Source organism: Fragaria vesca, linkage group LG6, assembly GCF_000184155.1.
Source record: "Fragaria vesca subsp. vesca linkage group LG6, FraVesHawaii_1.0, whole genome shotgun sequence".
NCBI classification, from domain to species: Eukaryota; Viridiplantae; Streptophyta; class Magnoliopsida; order Rosales; family Rosaceae; genus Fragaria; species Fragaria vesca.
The window spans coordinates 7,392,419-7,414,847 of NC_020496.1; the positions used below are offsets into that span (position 1 = coordinate 7,392,419).

Here is a 22,429-nt window from a genome sequence, read left to right on the forward strand (position 1 = left end):
CTCGCGAAGGGTGATCACACGTCGCTTCAATTCTGAACCACTTTGATTTGAAATCCCAGGAATAGTCCTGTTCTCTTTGGCACTATTTTTATTTCTTAGCAGACAGAAATGACCCAAACAGGATCATGCTCTTCAATTTCACAGAGAATAACCTTAACTGTAGATTTTTTATATTTATAAGGGGTCAAAATTAAGTCTAACAACCATTGCATTTCAAGATACAAGAACGCAGCGTACTAGAAAAGCAAATTAGAGAAAATCCAGCTAGAAAAGTAGACTATGTATTAAATTAATTCATATCCAGCCAGATACAAGGGGGCAGAAAAGACCAAAACTGAAATATGATTCGGTAACACACGCTCATCCTTGAGTTTCAGCATCATTTGTAGCATCCATAGGTTCTGCTTCTGTAGACCCTTCCACTTTATCACCCTTCTTACCTGCAATGTGCAAAAACATCAGGAACCAAACATTACTAAACACACCAGCACTTGCTCAACTTTTATACAGCTTACCTTTCTTTTTCTTTCCACCACCTTTCTTCTTTGTCTTGGTGCCCAAAGCCAACCATGCTTTGATTTCGGGATCATCTACTTGCTTAGTGGGCTGCAACTCTTGTAGGGGATGAGATGTGATCCGGTCTGATCCATTTGGCATGAGCAATACAGTGAACTTGATATGAGCAACAATATCACCTGCAAAACCATCAGTTCTTAGTAACAGTTCAATTAAACGTTTAAGGATATGGGAATGGGGTTTCAAAAAAAACAAAGGTTGGAAGATCATTACCAGGTTTCTCGTGCAGAACAGGATATGGCTGCAAAAGATCATGGTTGACGCACTCAAATAAACCCAAACGAGCCCTTTTCTCTTCCAAAGCCCTAATGACAGCAAAATTGAACTCATTAGAGCCACATTAAAATAAGGTGCAAGTAAATAAATAACTAAAAGGTGATAAGTACCTTGCAGTGAATGGCATAAGGGGGAATTTCTGGGTAATTTCACTGAAAATGAATCTAGAGGCTTTCATCTTCAGGTGATAGTTCTTGTCCACAGCTCTCTTGTATATAGTTGTCTGCTTCTCATCCAGTAGCTTTGGCTGCAAATCAAATTAAAATGTTATGACGAGGACATAAGATATCAAAGCTAGTAGGCTGATGCGACTCCTTTATTACCTTTCCTTCACCTGTGCTTGCTACTATATCAATTGCATAAACTTCATTCTCCTCAAATTCTGCCTCCTCCACTCTTGTCTCTGGATTGGATATGCTCAATATGACCTTGTTTGCATCTATCACAAACTGCTTCATCTGGTGGCTAAGAACACCTTCAACAATTTTGCAATCATAAGCAGCAGCAACCTTTTGAATTGCCTCTGTAACATCTTTGTTCTGTAGACACCAAAAAGAAGAGATATTTCTGTAAACAATGTGATAATACCACACAATCAATTACATTGCAAAGAACAAATTGGGTTAACCTATCAGAGTAACTATGACAAAAAAGCCTCATTTGGATGTTGGTCCATAGCTTTTGATAGTATTCATCATATAGAATCAGGGAACAGTACAAATATTTTAGTTTAGAAGCGGAGCATGAAAAAGCAGTGACTGGTGCAAAGAAGTGCTAAAACAGAATCAACTCCAATCAAATCAATTAAAATCACATCAAAACATCTGAAATCGATTGCATTCCGCGTAATAGTCAGAAATTGGCAGGAAAAGGTACAGATGATCCTCCATCAGTGTAACTATGACAAATGAAGCTTCATTGGATTTAATCCATAGCCATTAATAGCTTATCATCATGGAGAGGCATCAAGTTAAATGAAGAGATGACCATGAACATATTTTTCCATGAATGAAAATAAACAAACTCAACACTATGACATAACACCTCGACAAGCATGACAGCCTACAGAGGACAATAAGGATGTACAAAAACAAGACCTAGTATAGTCATAAAAGCAGTTCACAGGCAAGCACAATATAGGCAACAGGGAGAAAGAGGAAACCAAAATTACAGATTTCCTCGTTGCCTAGTAAAAATAACTTGTACTAAGAGGCTAGACTGCTAGAACAATGTTGGCCAACAGAGGACATTAAGAGTGGACAATGAAAGAGTCCAACCTAAGCAGCCCATCCATAGCTAAGCATGATATAGGCAACAGGGAAAAAGAGGAAATCAACAAATCATAATCACCTCGGCAAAGTTGCCTAGAATTATAAAAAGATTTCTGGGAAATTAAAGAAATGTTTGACCTTAAAGAACATTAAGAGCAGACAAACAACATATCCACTCATAGCTGGTCCACAGCCAAGGATAATTTGGGCAACAGGGAAAAAGAGGAAATCAACAAATCATAATCTCCTCGGCAAAGTTGCCTTGATAGTATACCTGATCCTAGACAAAGTAATGTTGGCCCACAGAGGAAATTAAAAATGACCAAAGAAATATGTTCACTCACACCATCCAAAGCCGAGCATTATATAGGCAACAGGGAAAAAGAGGTAATCAATGAACAATAGATCACCTCGGCAAAGTTGCCATAAAAACCATCAGTCTCAACCCAGTGACATTTGAGTCAAACCATTTGAAAGTCATAAAAGTTACCCATACATGGAAAATACAGATTATGCACACTAGAAATGTTGGCATCCTACGCCAACCAACTAGCCCATCAATTAAGCAAAGAATTCCCCCTCAGTGTAACTATGACAAGAAGCACCATCTGGATCTAGGTCCATAGCTTATACTAATAGCTCATCATCAGGGGGAAGCATTGACATAAAACATTTAAGGAACAAAAAATCTCTTTATTCAAATTAAATCTTGCACCTATATGGACAAAAAGTTCAAAGGCTTAAACCAGGTCCACGAGACACTAATTGACAAAACAGGAAGAAAAACATTAAACCATCAACAAATTGCAATTCATTTCACAACCAACCACAAAATGCACATCAGCATAATATAGCCAGCAGGTATGCTAAAAAACTAAAAATATTTAATAGATGATGCCAAATTACCTTTTTTCCTGGCTTGACAAGCCTCAAGGCAACTTCAGCAGCAGTGTTAGCAGCTGCTATAACATCTGCAGCTCTTCCAGTAATAGGCCCTGTTTGAAGAGCATGAGTGTGTGCGACTATGGCAATGAACCCATCAATATGACAACCCATATCACTGCGCAACAACAAAATTTCATTACTTTCATAGCTTAAGCATCACCAAATGTACAGTAAGATACAAAAAACAGTATGCGACAAGGGCTTACATCTTTACAATATCCCCTTCTTCAAACACTGTTTCATCGGTGGCAAGCGGAGAGAAATGGCATACAGTGTTGTTCACAGAAATGGAAGTTGGGAAAGCAACTCCTCGTTCAATCTTCTTCTTCGCACTTTTGTACATGTTACCGGTTTGCCTTCACAACAAAAAACAAACACATAAATAACCACAATCAAACACATTTTTGCTCAACAACAGAAAACCAATGCCAAAAATAAAACTTACTCTCTGATGAATGAATCACCTATCTCACAAACGTCCACAATCTTAGCTTTCGGCTTGCATTCCGCTATCACTCGCTGCAAAGCCTCTGCCAATTTCCACATAAACAACACATTCAGCTATAAACGAACACATAACCAACACAAAATTAAATTAAACCAAATCAAAACCTAGCATTTGGTGCATTTCACCAACTCTCATATATGAGAACAATCAGATTCTAGTGTATAAATATGAGATTAAGAGCGAGTATATTACTGTTAACAATCTCAGCAGCGCTCTTGTATTTGGTAACCACTTCAGGAGAGGTGAGATCCAACTCCTTCTCCTCCCTCTCGTCGTCGGACGACATCGTTTCGAAGCTTCGGGGACCGGATTCTGAAACCTGAAATCGGAAATGAAGAAACGTTAGAACAAGAGACCGGCGGCGAATAATTACGGCGAAAATGAGGAAGAAGAAGAAGTTAGAATTGAAGGATGAGGGAATAGCAGACCTGGGTGGAAGAAGATTTGGGAGAGACGATGGAGGCGAGTGGGAGTGTTTGTGTTAGGGTTTAAAGGGAAGAGAGGGGAACAAATAAGGACGAAATGGAGGTGGGCTTAGTAGAAGGGCTAGGGTTTCAACGTGAGGCTGCGTTTGCTTTTATAGGATTTTGGGTCGCTGTTTTTTGTAGGGTTTTAATTTTCATTACTTATTAATATCACGTTATTGCTAATTCTATATTTTTACAGTAATTGCTTATTCACTTTTTTTTTTTGGTACAGTCAGACACTAACCCGCGATCTTGATAAATGTTTTTTTACAAGCTGGGTTTGAACATGAATCTCATGCCACCATCAAAATCAAAATGTTTTGTTTGCAATGTCAGCTCCACTTGCGACCAAATGTCCATACTAGATCAATCTTATTCTTATAATCCTTTCTATTATTGTCATTTACTTTCTTTTTTACTTGGGAAGAAGAATATTTGGAATGGCAATAGAGTGATGTGAAAAAAAAAAAAATGAAGATCAACCTCACACTATTTCATTGTTACCAAATGAGTGAGGAGAGACTAGAGAACATTATTAGTAACATCCATAAAAATTACGAGCATGAGACTCGTAATTATAATCTCTCAAGCGTCGTTTCATCTATCAGGTTTAAAACTTAAAAAAGGTAACCGCTCAGTCTTCATCTTTTTTTCTTTTTTTTTCGTGAAAATTCCAAAAGATACACATTATTGCTTGCTTAAGAATTAACATCTTGAGGAAAGTAATCGGGTAAATATACTAGTTTTGCAGACATCCTCAATGCATCTTATGTTTCAAACAAAGCGATTACATCAGTAGCTATTATCCCAAAATTCAGTTAATTCAACTATATCAAGTGATCTTTCAAATTGGTCAAAACCGAAGCTATCTCTCAACACACAAGAATCAATCTCAAGATAATAACTTACCTTGCATTAGGATAGTAAGGAGTGAATGAGAGGGTCGAACAATCATACTTACCGCGGTCGAAAAAGTAAAACTCATCTACATTTTACATGTCCATTCCAATTTTGTCTGCCAATGAGAGTTGGAAGGAAGGACAAGGCGCTTGCTTTAGTATAACCTTCATTATAGTTTGAGCCCTAACATTCACAAGTTTCTTATTGGTAAGTTGCTAAGTATTGAAAACTTGTGGGACTCATTTCACGATAGGTAAAAGTGTTAACAACTGTCAGACTCCTGTGGGCTTACAAGGTGGAAACCTTGGGCCAGCAAGGTCTTACTACTCTCGTGTTGAAATCGGCTTGAACTCAAATGTCAATGGGGTTTATGCAAGCCACAGACTACTATAAAGTTCTTGGCTTGGTGCGCTGCCTTTCCCCATTCCAAATACAATTATCCAAAAAAATATAATTCAATTATGCCTACCTAGGCCTAATATATAGCGGATCATTAGTGAAGAAATCGGTGTTCTTCCTTATTCACTTAGTAGCAAAAGAAAATTAGATGTGGAATGGCAAAGTGGAAGTAGTGAAACAGGGATCTAAAGGCAAAGACGAAACTCACGAAAGACATCAACAGTTATTTTATTTTTTTCCGATGGTGAAAAGACATCAACAGTTGATTTTATGGTATATGCTTGGAAATCATCCGAGCTCTGATATTAGGCAGGTATTGGATGCTGATCAATAACATTTCATGGAATAGCATCCATTTGATGGGCAATAATAGTGGTGTATCGAGACAATTTCGTCCAGGGAATTATGTTCCTTTTCTCTTTGACAGATCAATCAAGAGAATAACTTGAAGGTGGTGTTGAATATTAACCAAACTAATGTACAGATCATCGACACAAATAACATGGGAACACTGGCTCACACATATCGACTACATCAAATGCCATGCTCCTTTTTACTCATTATGAATTTATTTCTACAAAAGGTCCGTTATACGTTCTCCTTATTAAACTTGAAAAATGAGAAACCAAATAAACTAGACGAAGAAACGTTAAGAACTAAAATGACTGAAGAAGGATGCTTGTGATGGAAATAAAAACCAGAACAAGCATACCACTGATATTAAACCTACAAGGGGGCGGCAACAGTAAGATATTGTCTCTCATACAATCCTATTACTTGGTCAGCCACGCCCCACATAATGGCCTGCCCGGGTGGTATCCTCATGAGCCGCGGCAACAGTCCTTTCCACAAGGCAAGAAGCCCTTCCTCTGCATATATAGTCCTGATGGCATGGAAAAGGCCTTTGTACTTCAACTCGCCATCCCCTCTGCCCTGAGCCATAAGCCTTGTTTTGACAACATCAAAGGGACCGGTGCAAATGGGACCTGCTGTTCCTGCCAGGAAACCTGAGATCATAGACTGCCATGGCAGCAGGACTCTTCCATCTCCTTCATGTTTCTTCCACAGGAGAACATCAAAAGCATTTTTGGCTGAAAACATGGCCGCCTGGTTTGTCCCGTTGCGCATAACAGTTGGAGAAGCCCCCGACCATAACCCTCGAATGCCTTCCTCCCGGATGATCCTACGAGCACAGTGCACAGGACCCTTGTACTTTAGAAGATCATGACTCAATCCTCTCTGTTGCTGCAACCTAATTTTCACCACCTGTGCCAATAAATTTCAAAACAACTTCTTAGCTCTCCCTAATCAAGCTACTTCGGCAAACAATAAGGAAAATGAATTTTGTATGTGTACTGAGAAACTCGAAAGCTAAGTCTGTCTCCAAATAATCTTACCTCTTCCCATTATCATAATCAAACTATCCCCCGTAGTCAACAACCACCCATGTCAAAACCTTTAATAAGTACTTCAAACTAATGCAGTACTTCAAACACTTCACCACTTCCCATTACCTCACCAAATTTAGGGTGAACATTCTATGTCTAATTCCGAATAGGGTGAACATTCTATGTCTAATTCCAAGTAGAAAAGCTTAGGTTATCCAACTATAGAAATTAAACAAAATCAAACTGATATCTTCATTTTCAACCCATGATCTCAACTAATGCTATCTATGATCGCACAACAAATAAATCAATAACCAGCAAATGCTTCACCAATCCACCACCCGCAATGCAAATCCAACAAAATTTACCAATCAAGATCAATGCAGTTACCTCAAAAGGAGTGACAATAACAAGCGCCTCGAGAACTCCGGCGCCAAACCCGGAAATAAACCGGCCGTGACTGCTGACCTTGCCAGTCTGGGAGTCCTTAAACGCCCCTTGAAGCACCGCATTGGATCCCATCCTCAGCGCGTACTTCAAAGTAAGATGCGTCGCGAAGGGAGTCAATCCCTTCCACAGAGCCCGCACGCCTTCCGTGCGCGAAACCGTCGCGCCGCAGTGGATAATTCCCCTGTAAGTCCCGGTCCGGTCCAGCTGCAGCCGCGTCTTGATGACGTCGATCGGCTGCAGACACGAGGCCTCCACAATCCCTCCCAGCGAGCCCGACAGGGCCTTCACGTAGGGAGGGATGACGGCGTCAGAGGAGTTGCTCTGGGATTTCTCCATTGATATGTGGGGATGTGGAAAATCTGGGTTTTGGGGGAGGAGATGAAGTGGAAGAGAAATTGGGGTTTGTTTAGTTCTCTTCGACTTCGTCTCCTTCCGAAGGAGGAGGAGGAGTAGTGGCGACTGACGACGTTTTCTACTTCCGAAATAACGGCGCGTGAAGTACTGGATTGATCTTTTAGGTGGGTCAAATGAGGTGTTCGGTGAAATTACAAGTACTGAGAATCTTGGTTTAAAGAAGGGAATGAGAGAGAGACGCCGGGATTTGGGGTTAGAAGCTTTGAAGTCTCAGCTCTGTTCAGGTGGCCTGGTTGTTATGGAGTTGAGATGACGCAAGTGGACTTGGAAACTGTTTCTTGAGGCCCGTGTTTTAGGCCCACTAAACTGGTTCAAGTAATGGGGTTTTGCACTTTGGCTGCTGTACCATACGCTATACGATTATACGTTATGTATATAAGTTGTGAATCGTCGGATTGTTTAACATTTTAAAAACTGTCTGAATCGTCAAATCGTTTAATATTTCAAAAACCGTCTGATAGTTTAACATTTCAAAAACCGTTTGATCGTTTAACATTTTAAAACGAAATGGTACAGCAGAGATTTCCCTATGAACGCTAAACGCTATACAACGTCCACGTCCCTTTTCCCCTAGTACGTGCCAGCCTCTAGCTCCTGTATATAAAGCTCTCCATTAACCGAGTGGTACTGCATACAAACAAAGTATCTTCGAAAAAATTACTCGAGAGAACAAAAGCAGCTAGAGAGACAGATAAGTCATGGCATCAGAGCAAGAAAGAAGAGATCCCCAGAAAAGGGCGGAACTGGAAGAGAAAGCAAAGCTGGGAGAGACTGTGGTTCCTGGTGGAACTGGTGGTTTTAGCGTTGAAGCTCAGGAGCATCTTGCTGAAGGTACACACAAACATATGAATGTGGAATATACAATTATAGATACTTATACGTATCCGGCCACTTCCCCTTGTACATGTTAATTTTTGTTAGTTCCATTTGTTTAGCTAACATGTTTGTGTGCTTGTTGCCTGGTAATAAAGGACGACGCAAGGGAGGGGGGAGGGGAGGGCGGACTAGGAAGGAGGCTGAGGTGATAGGCCCAAGAGACGAGTCTGGAGAAGAGCGGGCTGATGACGAAGAAGGCGTTACAGACATGCACGAAACAAATAGTCGCTCACTGAAATGAGGCATTTCAAGCTTGAAAGACATGTGAACTTACATATTAATTAGTAACTTTGTTTTCATCAGTGGCTGCCTCTTAAACTAGATCAAACTCATCAGAGTGGTTGTACTAGGACCGTTGTATCGTTTATAGGGTGTGTATATATAAGCTAGCTATATAGTTAGCTGGCGTACTAGTGTTGTTGCTTGTGGTGGATTGAAGTTGCTATGAAGTTCGTTTTAAGAAGCGCAGAACGTGTACGTTCTATACGTTTCTTTATGAACCGTAAAGCTACTAGATTTCCAATTTTACATAATGTATTAACCAGGTATCTGCTGCTCTGATTTGCTCTTGTCAAGTGGCTTAATATGCTGCTCTTGTTGCATTAGGAGCGGTGGCATTGGCAACGTTCATTCAGGAGTCAACCATCGGTACGTACGTATATATACAAGGAGTAAAATATCGACGATCATAGAAATTTAGTACATATATGCATAGGGTCAAGAAATCAAGAAATCAAGCAAGACTTGCGTTTCGACAACTAGGCTATTATTATTTGACTTTCATGTTCAAAGAAACATATTTGAGACAATGCAACGATATAGGCAAACTGGCCATACTCTGGTACTCATCAAATGATGTACCAAACTGTCCAAACATCTAAATTCAGAAATTTCAAAAGCTGGTAATTAATTTGATCAAACTACTAAAACCGACGAGCTATAGAAAATTAGGTATGCAGTTCTGTTTTTCAGTAAAATCTAAGATGACAAAATTTAGATTGGTGGGTTATTGGCTCTAGGGTTAAGATTTAGCATTTCTGTTTTCCATTTAATACTAGTTTTACTTATTTCTGCTGTCAATACAGTGAGAGTTTTAAGGAAATGTTATTTTGCCTGCAGAAATATATACGCCTTATTAGGAGACTCAGTTTCATTTGTGAAAGAGCTCGTATAAATTCATCCAGGAGCAAACAAACAAAATAACTAACAGAAAATGGGAACAACACACATGTAATGTAGTTTGTAGCAACTGAGAGCACACATGTAATGTAGATTGTAGCAAATGGGCAACAGTCTGAATTTTTTCTAGATAAATATATAGATAGATATACAAAAGATGGATGATCAAGCTAGGCAGCAAAAACATGGAATGAAATTCTGGGGAGAAACATAACATAGTGGCAGCACCAATGCGGCTGGTTATGCAGCAGCAGCAGCAGCTACCTAGATGGAGCATAAGGGCGTCGACAAGTAGGGCAGACATGATTGATGTGGAGCCACGGGACAATGCAATCTCGATGATAATAGTGTGAGCAGGGCAACTGAGTAATGCTGGTATCTGCTTTTTGCTTCTCAAACATTTCCATACAAATAGCACATTGCAATTCATCATCATCAGCAGGTGGACTCGCTTCCTCCAAAGCCTGGATGAACGATTCATTTGCCGGAATCAGCTTGGCTCGATAGTACTGTTCATCGTCCATGTCGTACAACGTGGACAGGCCCTCCTCCGTATATCTATAAATATAGTTGATTGCTTGGACCTCGATATTTTGATCGGGGACGGCATGTTCTTGAAGCACAATCAAGATTTGCTCAATAAGAAGAGGATAATCATCTAGGGAAAGACCCACTTCGTTGCGAACGTACCTACGCAATTTGTTCCGTAACTCGTTGGCTTCCCTCGGAGACCCATCTATTAGCCTTTTATACTTGGCAAATCTCTCCATCTTTGTCTTTGCATTTTCACATACCTTCTCCCTCGAGAACCTCAATTCGAGAGTTGTTCTCCTTAGCAAAACTTTTTCTTCAATATCATGCCGTCGGGTATCTGGATTGAACTTTCCACATACCTTCCACCAATGGAATCTGATTGGAATCACGTCCACGCCAGCTCTGCTCTGGTACTGGTAGGCGCATTCCTTAACTACAAAAACACGGCACTTATATTTACGTCTCTCAAATATGGTGCTCATGCTTGCATCAACTCGATCTGTTACTCAGCGGCGGCGATGGGGCACTTTTATACAAGAAGCTGGTTTTAACCCTAAATCGATCGCACATAGGAAACCTCTCTTTACCAAAACTTCTATTATATTAGGAAAAATGTTTAATTATTTTTGGCTATTGTTTTAGGATATTCTATATGTGTGTATGTCATCAAGATATATAGTTAATGTATTCCTTATCATTACCATATTGGTATTTTGTAATTCCTTATATAAATGGCTTCTATCAATTAATAAGATGATGATTTTCTATTCTCTTGCTATCTTTTTGTCTCTACAGATTATACTTCATCACGTTATCAGACACTTTTTTCTAACCCTAGAGCCAATAACCCACCATTTAATACTCATAGCTATGATTTTGGTTTAGGGTTCACACTCACACAATTGATTTTAAATTAGGGTTCATACCCAAACCCTTAAATCCACCCTAGCTAAATTCAAACATGTTATGAAAAGGAAAAAAAAAAAACCTATCCATGGTTAGAATAGGTACGTAGAGGATGCTTGTGAAATTGTGATTAAGAGAGCCAAAATCAAATTGAGAATTCCTTAATCAATTGAATTGAAGAAGAGGTGGGAGGATGGGATGAGATGGGAGGCTAGGATCCATAGAACGTATGTATGCAGAACTAATTTTTTTTTTTTCAAAAGTGGTTTAGAAAGATAAAGGATACAAGGTATAAAATAAAATAAAATCAAGAAAGTAAAAATAAGAAAAAAAAATTGTAATTAACAAATTCAGAAATTTAAAAATATTAGAAATCTTACTTTAATGATGTGGGCATGCCACGTCTGCTGTCATGTAAGGTGGCCTCTAGGTGGTTCACTAAAAAGGTAGTTCATCTAGCATTACTCAATAAACAACAAGATTTAACAAGGTTTGGTCAATTTCCTTGTTTACGTCATTCGAGAGCTTTCATCTTCTTTATGAGAAAATAACACAAATACAATATACATCACTCAAGTTTATACCGAATCTGAGCCCTTGCATCCAAAATGATACCCCATTGTTCACCCTCTCCCAACCTAAAAGATTACTCTACCCCAAGAGCTATATATGTCTTTAAACACAACCCCTCTTATCTTCTATATCTTGGAAGACCCTTAGAGTATTCTCTATGAGAGAATAACACAAGTACAAGATACATCACTCAAGTTTATACCGAATCTGAGCCCTTGCATCCAAAACGATACCCCATTGTACACCCTTTCCCAACCTAAAAGATTACTCTACCCCAAGAGCTATACATGTCCTTAAACACAACCCCCCTTATCTTCTACATCAGTTCTCCATCTCTTGTTGTGTTCTCTCATTGATTGTCTTGTCCTAGAATAGCAAATGACCTCTCTATATATAAGTCACGGAGGAAACCCTTAGACTTACTTCATCAATGCCCCATACAAGAAACAACCATTCATCTTCCTCATTAACTTCATGGGAAGACTATTCATGAACCAACCCTCAATCTCCCTTCTTAAGTACTCCCCATGAAGGCTAAAAGGTCCATCATGAATAAACTCATACATTTATTCCCAAATGCATCAAATTCCTCATGTATTTATTTCCAATACATGTACTTAACTATGCATCAATTACCATATATACATAAGTGATCATCATGAATGCACCAACGTTAGTACCATGCATAATATCTCTCTACCATAGAGGGATAGACACCAAACCTGACAGTGGGTTGTTTGTCCACTATAGTAGTGAAGTTTGTATGTAGAGTCTAATAGACTCGGATGTCTGCGTGTGTAGATTGGATCCCGTACTTGAGCTTCGTGTTCATATAATCGACCTACTACTAGCAAATCTCTCAATGGTGACGCCAAAAGTTATTATCATCAGATAATTTGTGTGATTTACCAAACATAACAAGCTACTATGAAAATGAAAAAATGGTGAAATGCTATGCTAGAACCCCAAGTAAGACATGATTGAGACAAATTAGATTGGTAATTAACATTTGGAGAATATGGCCTGGCCCACGAACATATATAACTTGAATTAATGGACGCCTAAGTTATTACTTCTCATAAGCTGATAAGCATGATGTCGATGCCTAGATTACTTCGATATTATATGGAGATATGCTCTATCCTGTTCTCTCAGCTGGGAACGGTGTGGTTTTAGATCGAGTCGATCACCACAAAGCTCTGGACTCGTGTCATTCTCTCTGTGTGTGTTCTAACCGCCGACGTGTTGTTAAGAACGTAGCCCTACCTCTCTTGTCAGCAGCGTCTACCCTATTACGTGTCAGCTCTTCCATTCCTTGCCCCTCTTCACTCACCTTCCAAGCCCTCCTCTATAAACCAGGCTTTTCCTCACAATTTAACTCGTAGTTTGCTAAGTAAAAAACTGCATAGTATGTGTTTGTGAAAAGTAATTTGAACAGGAGTAAGATTCTGAGAAACCATGGCACAATCGACGCAGGACATGAAGGACCCCCAGAAAAGGGACGAGCTGGATGAGAGGGCAAGGAAGGGAGAGACTGTCATTCCTGGTGGAACTCGCGGGAAGAGTCTCGAGGCCCAAGAGCACCTTGCTGAAGGTAAATACATATGAAAATCAAATACATATGCTATGTGATATATTTGATTAATGTGGTTCGATTAATAAACGTTGTGCATCCTTGCATGAATGAATTATTAGGACGACGCAAGGGTGGACTGAGCACCACGGACCAGTCCGGAGAAGAGCGTGCTCGCGAGGAAGGCATTCCTTTAAATCCTCTCGAGGCCAAGGAAAAGCAAGGCTGACATCTATATATATGTTAGATGAAGACAAACTGGGGTGTTGAACTTGTTGTTTACTCTAACTAGTTTTTTCATCAGAACTCGATCGTCCGGAGTCGTATGTTTGTAGCACATATGTTGTTATGTAGTTGTTTGTTGTCCACTATAGTAGTGTAGTATACTAGTATATGTTTGTAGAGACTAATAGACTCGGATGTCTGCGTGTGTAGATTGGATCCCGTACTAGAGCTTCATGTTCATATAATCGACGGTGACGCCAGAGTTAATCTATCATCATATAATTAATGTGTGATTTACCAAACACAACAAGCAACCATATGAAATAATGGTCAAATGCTAAAACCCGAAGTAAGACAGGATCCGGTGCTAACTACTCCAAATCTCCAATGGCAACATAGCTTGATTTGATCAATCAAAGGTTAACCAACTAACTTCACATTCAATTACATCGTGCATGGTGCTTCAACTTTTACGAGGGTGTTGGTTCCTAGTTCCTACCAAGTGTAATCCCACCCATCTCGTGGCTGCGAGCAGTAAAATTTCGAAGAACCACGTAAAATGACGTCTATTACGTCTGGTATTAGCTTGAAACTTTGAGATACAAACCTTCCGCTACTATGGTGTGATTGTTGATTTTACTATGGTGAGAGCTGGCTGGGTAGTGCATGGCATGGAGAGAAAAGATCTACTCATTCACTCTCATTGTGGCATGGCAAGGGACTTGTAGGTCTTCACAACCAGACCGCTATCATAAACATCAAGTAAGCAAGGAGAAGAGTCTCAGCGGAAGTCCTTCTCCCTGTTACCCACCGGGTAAAATATTATGTCAGCGGAAGTTGGAATTTCTCAGGTGCCATGAGCTAGCTTCCAGGTCGAGAACATTAGAATTTTACGTTCCATCCTGAAAACACTATGACTCCACCGATTAACTGACGCTCCACTGATATTACATTAAGCAAACCATATTTGTCCATAGATAGAAAGCATAATCAGACAGACAAGACTCATAAGAACTAAAGGATAGCAATAAAAACCAAACTACCAGTGAAGACCACATTTTCATACAACGAGAAATAACAGTCAGGACACTCGGATGTACTGAGCGTGACCACTGTTCTCTAAAAGGAGGCTATTTCAACATACACTGGAACAACATGCAGTAAACCTAGTAACAAAACAAGTACGTTCGACTCGCTATTCCCGACTCTAAAAACACTACTACATCACCAGATGTAGAGAAGCAAGCTAGATCTTGAGCTTAGGAAGTCCTCATCATTTCTTAGTTTTGTACTTGGACTCGTCAATAGGAATTCCTTCCTCAGCAGCGCGCTCTCCTCCAGGCTTGTCTGTGGTGCTCAGTCCTCCTTTCTTTCCTATCTCCTGGTACCCTTCACGACCCATCTGCTCCCTCCTGGTCTCCCCTCCCTTTTGTCGCCCTAATCCATTGCCAGGCAATAACCACACACCACACCATTAGCTCAGCTTATTAAACAAACATGCATGCACGCATAAGAGGTACAACATATATAGCGAAATTAATAGGCACACACCAAAAGAGGTTTACATGCTAATTAATACCTTCAGCAAGGCGCTCCTGAGCATCAAGACTCTTGCCGCCAGTTCCTCCAGGAACAACAGTCTTTCCTTGCCTTGCCTTGGCGTCCAGCTCTCCCCTTTTCTCTTGCTCCGAGGCCATGACTTAACTGACGTCTCACTCCTTGCACAAACACTTCGATAGGTGCTTTTTGACTTCGCTTAAAGATGAGTTGAACCTAGAAGAAATGGTGCCTGGTTTATAAAGAGGAGAGCTTGAGGTGAGTGAGAAGGCAAATAATGGAGCAGCAGACACGTATTAGGGTAAACGCGGCGGACGGGGAGATGTATGACAATTCTCTTAACGACACGTAGGTGTTTTGAACAGTAAATAATTCGCAGTAAGAATGGCACGAGTCCAAACTCACTGACAGCTTCGGCCAAACCGCACCGTTTCATGAATGACAGTAGTCTTGAATATCTCATAAGGTTCCTTCTCATCAAAAAAGAGTGTACTATACTGAGTATACATACTCTTTTCTAGTAAAGGTTGTTTTAACAGGGTAGTATATATTGCCTATCGTTTTTACCCTCTGCACTGCCGATCTGCTACCATTACAATCGCTTTTAAGTCGAAAGAGTCTTCCGTGCAAGTTCGTGTAGATACATGATATCATGCAGATTGTTGAGATTAGATCGTTAATACATATACATGAATTCATGATGGTCCTAACATATAAATACCTAAAAATTACACGATTTTAAACAGTTATAATATAACATTTTCAATTAAATGCTGATCGATCCGGCAGAATATATTTTGTGAAATTATAGATAAAAGTTTGTGTTTACCTAAATAGAACTCCTAGAATTGAGACAAAAAACCCTAGTTCTCATTGAGCCCCCTATCATTGTCGTTCATAAAAATGGAACGAGATAGACCATCGCAAGCCCTCACAATCTCTCATTTCTCCCCATCTGAAACAGTGCGGGCTGATGTCGATCTTCCATGCCTCGGCGACCGTGAGGCTAGAACCTAGTGCAAATCACTGCGTCACCAAATAGTTTTGGACTCGTGTCACTATGGCATAGCTCAACATCTCCCCATCAGCCACGTCAACCCCACTACGTGTCGAGTTCCCCTATCTCTGCATGCCCTCTCACTAACCATAGTAACAGTTGTACCACTATCTAACTCTATATAATGGCTTGCATGGAAAGCAGCAGAAACTCATCACCGACGTGAAGTACTTAGAAAGCAAGCAGAGTTTGTGAGAAGTAAGAAGTAGCTTTAGCAAGTTCAAGAAGAGAGTGAGAGAATGGCATCGGAGCAGGAAAGAAGGGATCCACAGAAGAGAGAGGATCTGGACGAGAAAGCGAAGCAGGGGGAGACTGTTGTTCCTGGTGGAACTGGTGGCCACAGCCTTAAAGCTCAAGAACACCTTGCCGAAGGTATAATATGTAAACCTTTTCCACTGCGTTTGTTTCTTTGTCTGTTGATTTTTATGCAAATTAGCTTTGATTTGGGCTGATGTTGAGTTTTGTGGTGGTGGTGAAGGGCGCCACCGTGGAGGCGAGATTAGGAAGGAGCAGCTGGGACGTGAAGGGTACCAGGAGATCGGCCACCGCGGAGGCGAGACCAGGAAGGAGCAGCTGGGACGTGAAGGATACCAGGAGATCGGCCACCGCGGAGGCGAGACCAGGAAGGAGCAGCTGGGACGTGAAGGGTACCAGCAAATGGGGAAAGAAGGAGGGGAGACCAGGAAGGAGCAGCTGGGTCATGAAGGGTACCAGGAGATGGGAAAGAAAGGAGGACTGAGCACCAAGGACAAGTCTGGAGGAGAGCGTGCTGCTGAGGAAGGCATCCCAATTGACGAGTCGAAGTTCAAAACTAGGACTCCTTGAGCTTGATGTGTGCTTCAAAGCTCAAGGCGGCTTCTAACTAGATAGGCGTTTGTTTGTGTTTTCTTTTCAGCGTGTGCGGTTGTAGAAATGGTTTTAAGTGCTCGTGCCTTCTTAGGAGGGGTACATAGTGCTCGGTGTTCATGTTTGTTGTTCTAGTTGTCTAGGAGTCTTAAGAGGGACACCTATGTTGGTGACTTTGTGATGTAAGTTAGTTTTTAACTTCTTGTTTAACTTCTTATTCAGGTGTTAACTTTGTTTGAACTGTAAACATCCTCAACTCTGTTCATGTATGAAGTGCAGTGTGGTAATAGTCGAAAATGTAGTAGTTCACCACCACATTTTCACCACGGCAATATTGTAATTCCATTGAAACAACAAAGTCAAAATATGAGGAGCAGTTTTGTTAGACGAATAAAAAAGCTAGGCTAGGAATAATTCGCTTTCAGATGCTTTAATGGAGTCACAATTCACAAGTACTATATTTACAACAAAAACTTCCTATTGCGACACTGAGTAAAGGAAAAAAGAAACAGAAAAACTAGTGGAAAAATATATAAGCCTCAACGCAAAACTTCAACTTCATTTCAACAAGGCAAGACATACTTGGAGCAACGGCTTATGTAACCTGAAGGGAGAGTGATTTTGTAGTTGTGTAGTTTCCTCTCCTCTTTTTATTTCTTTCCAAAGCATCATGTGGTTTGTAATATCAATGACTCGTTGCTAGAGCTGTTACCAGAATACCAAGTACAAGAAATGGCTGCGCGCTAGCCTGCAATATGCAAACAACAGATTTGAACTTGTGGGGAGTGAACACAAAGGGTATATGGGAAAACAGGCATTTTGATTAGGCAACTGGTCCATCATTATGTCAATCAAAGTGCCATGAAAAAGTAAATACAAATCGCTTCTTCTTTAGTCATAAATCTGTGGAGTATATAAATGAATGAGTACCTGATATTTAACATCATACTTGACAGGATCTTTGAGAAAATACTTGAACTGCAGAGGTTAAAAACTGGTATAAGCAAGCAGTTAAACTGAATGGTAGCTAAACTATTGATCATCAATACCATTCTAGACCGAGACCATGATACATACGTTCAAAAGCAAGTATAAATAAATTGGCACACACATTGCCTGTTGATTAGATAAACAGTTCTGTTATGGTTTACCTGAAAAAAGACTTGGGGAGCTATCAAAGCAACTAGAGCTAAAGCGTAGTATGGTTTACCAGCTCCTAGCAGATAACCTGCAATAGTCAACAGATGGCCCGATGAGGCAAACTCTGCTTATGTACACTTATGAAATTAAGTATGCCAAACCAACAAGAGATAACTTGCTAAGTTGTTATCCTAAAACAAATAATACACCAAGCCCGAGAATCACAAAAATTAACTTCAACAACTCCAATCTCTTTGTAAATCAAGACGACATACCAGCAACTGACAATTGAGTTATATCGATGGCACCCACGCAAATCCATTTTGCAGTTTCAGGACCAAAAGCTACAGGAAGTGACTGTAAACAGCATCACAACATGTGTCACATCATCCGGCATCTAATTTGTATGCAAAACTGTAATATAGAATATAACAGACCTGAAGTCCCAATGCTCTATCTCCTTCAACACTTTTGAAGTCATTTACAATAGCGATTCCCAACTGATATAGTAGCAAAGAAATACAATGTTAGTTGGATCAGATTAGTTTAATTGTGAGCAAATTAAGAACTCTTCTTTTAGTAACATACTCCAGCTATGCTGTACAAAAGTGTGAGGACAACTATATCCGGTGTAAGGGTTCCAAATAATGCCTGACCGGCCCACCTATCAAACAGAGATTGAACCAAAACTTGTCACTGAACACAGTAGATATCCAAACCAGCTTGTTGCAGATAACCAAACTGCATAATCTAATGGTGATAGTTCATGATTATGAAGTTACAGGGTCTATTCCCTTCTAAAAGGATTTCAATTCATTGGGATCACCATTCAATTCGATGAATTTCTTGGGTGACTGATTATGTAATAAATTTCAAGCAAAATATTAAAGGTGCTAATCATTTTGGCAACTTTCTTTAAGATAGAACCTCTAAACAAATCACCACTAACATCTGCGTGAATCATGTTAATTCTAATAAGTTACTAAAGAACACTATGTATAGGATATGATACCATGGCAAACCGATATAACTTGCTCCAAGAGCAAAATTTCCAATCCATCCATTTTGTTTAAGCTGTGCAACAAATCAGGAAGCTTTGTCAGGGCTTAAGCAAAGTTTCTTCTTGAACATCATAGCACTTTGGCAATTAAATGCAGGAAAGAAAGAAATAAAAAAAATTAAAATAAACCACTACCTTTAGAGGGGGAGCAGAGTAGATGTACGATACAAAGGATCCACCCAGAGCAAGGTAAAAGACTGTTGGGAAATCATGTCCTGCCTAAAACGACACCATTTCATCATTGAAGTCCATCTAAATATATTTACAAGGGTAACAAGAGCCAGTCCACCATTTACATTACTTACCCACACATCTAATATACCAGCTGAGACAAGACCTCCTAAAAGCAGTACCCAGATTTGAGTAATAACCTGAGGGATTTAAGGAGGAGAAAACAAATTAACAAGATAATAAAATTCAGTTACTGCCCATGGTTATCTATACATAATTCAGTGAGTTACACCATTACCTCATTTTCAGATATTGCCCCAGAGGGAATCGGACGATAAGGTTCATTGATTGCATCAATATCTCGGTCATACCAATCATTTAGTGTCTAGAGAAAGGACCAGGGAGTTTTTAGAATATGAATCTCATTCAATCAAAAGCAAAACTTACAGTTTTGAATATTACACAGCTTACCTGTGTGTAGCCAGTGAGAAAAGGGCCAGACATAGCCATACAAAGTATAGATTTGGCAATATCCTCCAAAGTCCAGTGAAAATTTCCTGCAACACCGGAAAAAGGGCTCAGAATTTATTTATGGACAGGGTTGGCAGAAAATGTCACTATAAGGGTGTTGTAAGTTAGAGTTCTGTTATGCTTCTTTCAGGAAATAATAGATGACAACCTATTGAAGCATTTAACTGCTCACATGCCATATAGTAGGATACATGCTCTGACTAAGTTATTTGTAATATCAAGGAATCCCAAAATCCAACGAATGAGCCCATTAAGTAGAAAAGAAAGGTACTCTGGCAGGTGTAGTCTTTAAGATGAACAAATTAACATTGAAGCTGTGGTTAGTAAAATAGTTTAGTGTTAATCACCAAATTAAAGAAAATTTCATTACTCTGAAACAATTTTTATCAATGTGAGTGAATGATTATTAAGGATTAAAAGCTTATGCACTGGAAGTATGGCAATATTGCTGCAGGAACTTCCTGAGTTTCTGCAAAGACTTGAAAAGGCCAATCGGGCAGGTGGGAAACAGTTATATGATTTGCATAGGAAGTTATTTGTAGAAGTCTTCTATTAGCTAGTTAGACAACTGCCACTTGTGAAGCAACATTTTGAGATAGCCAGAAAATATGCAATCTTGGGCCATCGGGAAGAAGCAAATAGCATACCAGAGGCAGCAGCTCCGCAAATTACTCCCCATACCAATGGAGGCCAAGTGACAGGCTTGGTCAGCTGAAGACGGATCTTCCATTTATTCTGCACAGCAAAAATCACAGTCTCAAGTCAGCTCCCATCCCATACTTTTATATCAACTCAATATCCACTTCAACAAGCATTTCAACCACAATTCCTAAGCCGCCCTACTTGTCTGTCATAATCTCTACTAAAACAGACTGCATTGTGTAAAATATCAATATAGTTGAATCATTTCCAGCTCAACAAAACTCGAGCACGAAAAAAAAAAAAAAGTTACATAATCAAGCAGCATTGATGACTTACAGTTTCCTGAGAAGCTCCTTTGATTCCGAGAAGCTGATTAAAGCTGGAACCGCCACTAGCTGGGGCCTTATCCGGTGCCTCAGATTTAACTCCTGTAAACAACACACGTATCAAACCATATATAAATCCACAAATACCTTAAAAATCCACCTCCATTTCATCAAATAAATAAATAAATAAAAAATAGAAGCTCAGTATGATAAGTGATAACACACCTTCATCCGTATCAGTCTCGGCAGCCCTGACCGTAAATCTCCGTCCTGAAACAAAAAATTACAAAAGCTCGTCTCAGCATACTGACAAAAATAGATGATATCGAAGTCAAATAGCTGAATCACACTGATGAAATTGAAATGCAAATTAACTAACTAATTAAACTTCGAAAGATTGAGCATCTATGCTTCTCTATTTCAAACACTGCTTAGTTGAATTTGAATTTGTACTTAATCAAAGCAGTTGATTAAAGGAGTCAGAGAGAAGTGCTCACTGGGAAAAGAAACGGAAACCGGCGCCAAAACGGAGTGAGGTCGGAGTCGGTTGGGGTTAGGGTTTGAGAATCTGACGGACGACATCGTATTGAGTACGGACGCCATTGATGACGCAGAGAGCTGAAGCTGCTGAAAATAGAGAGAGCTCAGTGCGCGGACTAGCCGATAACTCTACCTGTGATTAATATTTGAAGAAAGCAGGAGAAGGTATATGGTGTGGTAGGTTGTAGGAGGTTTAAGTTGTACTGGCTTACGTGGCGATGGATGATTGGGTAGCTTGAGTGAAAAATACTCGGACAAGTACAATCTGATCTGAGTCGGATGGTGTTAAATTTATTATGATCAATTTTTTTTGTTAATTAAAGGTTACTAACTATTTTAACTGATTTAACAAGTCTTGACAATGAAAAAAAAAATAATCAAAGACAAATAGAATCTTTAACGATGTTAATAGGTTCTAACGGGTAACACGCAAATTTATGAGCTCAATCCGTTATAACAAGTTAACATCGTCAACTTGTTAGGACTGTCCGTAACCGCTCATTTATGAGACATAATTTCGCTAAAGATAGCTCTGCAAACGTGGTTTGAAGCGGTTAATGGAGTTTGCTTTGGAGAAGTTTAGTATTCAATAGTGTTATTCTCTTATAGTATCTCAAACTCTCAATGGGAGCGGTACATCTCAAATTTGGGATATATATGTTACACAGTTACACAATGAACTTTAATTTGGACATGGACCGAGGGGCTCGTATGGGTTTGCTGTTTGGTATGCAACAAGCCCACTAGAGTAGTTCACGACTTCACGTACATCACTCAAACTGTCAAACATCTGTAGGTTGTTCTCATTTCAGATTTCACACCAACATTTTATCATTGGAATCTTTTGTGAAAGGGATTTTCCTGTATGGTAATTAACAGTGAATCGCAAAAGGCTAAAGATTTACTTTATGAAAGCTAGCTAACATTACTTTTAAGGACAAAAATCATGATTCATGAGTGTAATATCCATTTTGTAAGATAAGTGGGTGCATGTCACTATTACTTTACAGGTCGATTGTTTTTTTTTTTTTTTTTTTTTTTTTTTGGTGGGAGTCTGGGAGAGAGATTAAGAGGTAAGTTTTAGTTTATGCATGGAAGA

General features: G+C 39.7%; 7 protein-coding genes across 7 annotated transcripts; 3 read left to right on the plus strand and 4 right to left on the minus strand.

The window, feature by feature from the left end:
• Window positions 1-139: 139 nt before the first annotated feature.
• Window positions 140-4,393, minus strand: LOC101309066 (proliferation-associated protein 2G4-like). The gene is made up of 10 exons (XM_004302502.1): window positions 4,005-4,393; window positions 3,769-3,895; window positions 3,514-3,598; window positions 3,275-3,424; window positions 3,030-3,183; window positions 1,176-1,391; window positions 963-1,099; window positions 790-881; window positions 516-695; window positions 140-440 (listed from the first exon to the last, which is right to left on the minus strand). The coding sequence occupies exons 2-10, from the start codon at window positions 3,860-3,862 to the stop codon at window positions 361-363; spliced, it is 1,188 nt and encodes a 395-aa protein (XP_004302550.1). The 5' UTR covers window positions 3,863-3,895; window positions 4,005-4,393; the 3' UTR covers window positions 140-360.
• Window positions 4,394-5,822: 1,429 nt separating this feature from the next.
• LOC101297941 (mitochondrial succinate-fumarate transporter 1-like) lies at window positions 5,823-7,800 on the minus strand. Its single transcript, XM_004302547.1, has 2 exons — window positions 7,121-7,800; window positions 5,823-6,608 (listed from the first exon to the last, which is right to left on the minus strand). The coding sequence occupies exons 1-2, from the start codon at window positions 7,514-7,516 to the stop codon at window positions 6,069-6,071; spliced, it is 936 nt and encodes a 311-aa protein (XP_004302595.1). The 5' UTR covers window positions 7,517-7,800; the 3' UTR covers window positions 5,823-6,068.
• Window positions 7,801-8,243: 443 nt separating this feature from the next.
• Window positions 8,244-8,933, plus strand: LOC101307128 (em-like protein GEA1-like). Its single transcript, XM_004302580.1, has 2 exons — window positions 8,244-8,425; window positions 8,566-8,933. Exons 1-2 carry the CDS (start codon window positions 8,293-8,295, stop codon window positions 8,709-8,711), a joined length of 279 nt encoding a protein of 92 aa, XP_004302628.1. The 5' UTR covers window positions 8,244-8,292; the 3' UTR covers window positions 8,712-8,933.
• A 4,147-nt stretch (window positions 8,934-13,080) lies between these two features.
• Window positions 13,081-13,640, plus strand: LOC101307901 (EMB-1 protein-like). Its single transcript, XM_004302582.1, has 2 exons — window positions 13,081-13,256; window positions 13,358-13,640. The coding sequence occupies exons 1-2, from the start codon at window positions 13,121-13,123 to the stop codon at window positions 13,462-13,464; spliced, it is 243 nt and encodes an 80-aa protein (XP_004302630.1). The 5' UTR covers window positions 13,081-13,120; the 3' UTR covers window positions 13,465-13,640.
• A 506-nt stretch (window positions 13,641-14,146) lies between these two features.
• Window positions 14,147-15,159, minus strand: LOC101310726 (em protein H2-like). The gene is made up of 4 exons (XM_004305072.1): window positions 15,040-15,159; window positions 14,738-14,897; window positions 14,355-14,418; window positions 14,147-14,206 (listed from the first exon to the last, which is right to left on the minus strand). The coding sequence occupies exons 1-4, from the start codon at window positions 15,155-15,157 to the stop codon at window positions 14,147-14,149; spliced, it is 402 nt and encodes a 133-aa protein (XP_004305120.1). The 5' UTR covers window positions 15,158-15,159.
• A 1,134-nt stretch (window positions 15,160-16,293) lies between these two features.
• Window positions 16,294-16,899, plus strand: LOC101311018 (em-like protein GEA1-like). Its single transcript, XM_004305073.1, has 2 exons — window positions 16,294-16,446; window positions 16,553-16,899. Exons 1-2 carry the CDS (start codon window positions 16,314-16,316, stop codon window positions 16,897-16,899), a joined length of 480 nt encoding a protein of 159 aa, XP_004305121.1. The 5' UTR covers window positions 16,294-16,313.
• A 338-nt stretch (window positions 16,900-17,237) lies between these two features.
• Window positions 17,238-21,437, minus strand: LOC101311975 (chlorophyll synthase, chloroplastic-like). The gene is made up of 15 exons (XM_004302510.1): window positions 21,288-21,437; window positions 21,016-21,060; window positions 20,801-20,892; window positions 20,470-20,557; window positions 19,763-19,848; window positions 19,590-19,676; window positions 19,426-19,491; window positions 19,256-19,339; window positions 19,073-19,134; window positions 18,649-18,724; window positions 18,498-18,560; window positions 18,336-18,417; window positions 18,072-18,148; window positions 17,851-17,898; window positions 17,238-17,668 (listed from the first exon to the last, which is right to left on the minus strand). Exons 1-15 carry the CDS (start codon window positions 21,391-21,393, stop codon window positions 17,606-17,608), a joined length of 1,125 nt encoding a protein of 374 aa, XP_004302558.1. The 5' UTR covers window positions 21,394-21,437; the 3' UTR covers window positions 17,238-17,605.
• Between the last annotated feature and the right edge of the window lie 992 nt (window positions 21,438-22,429).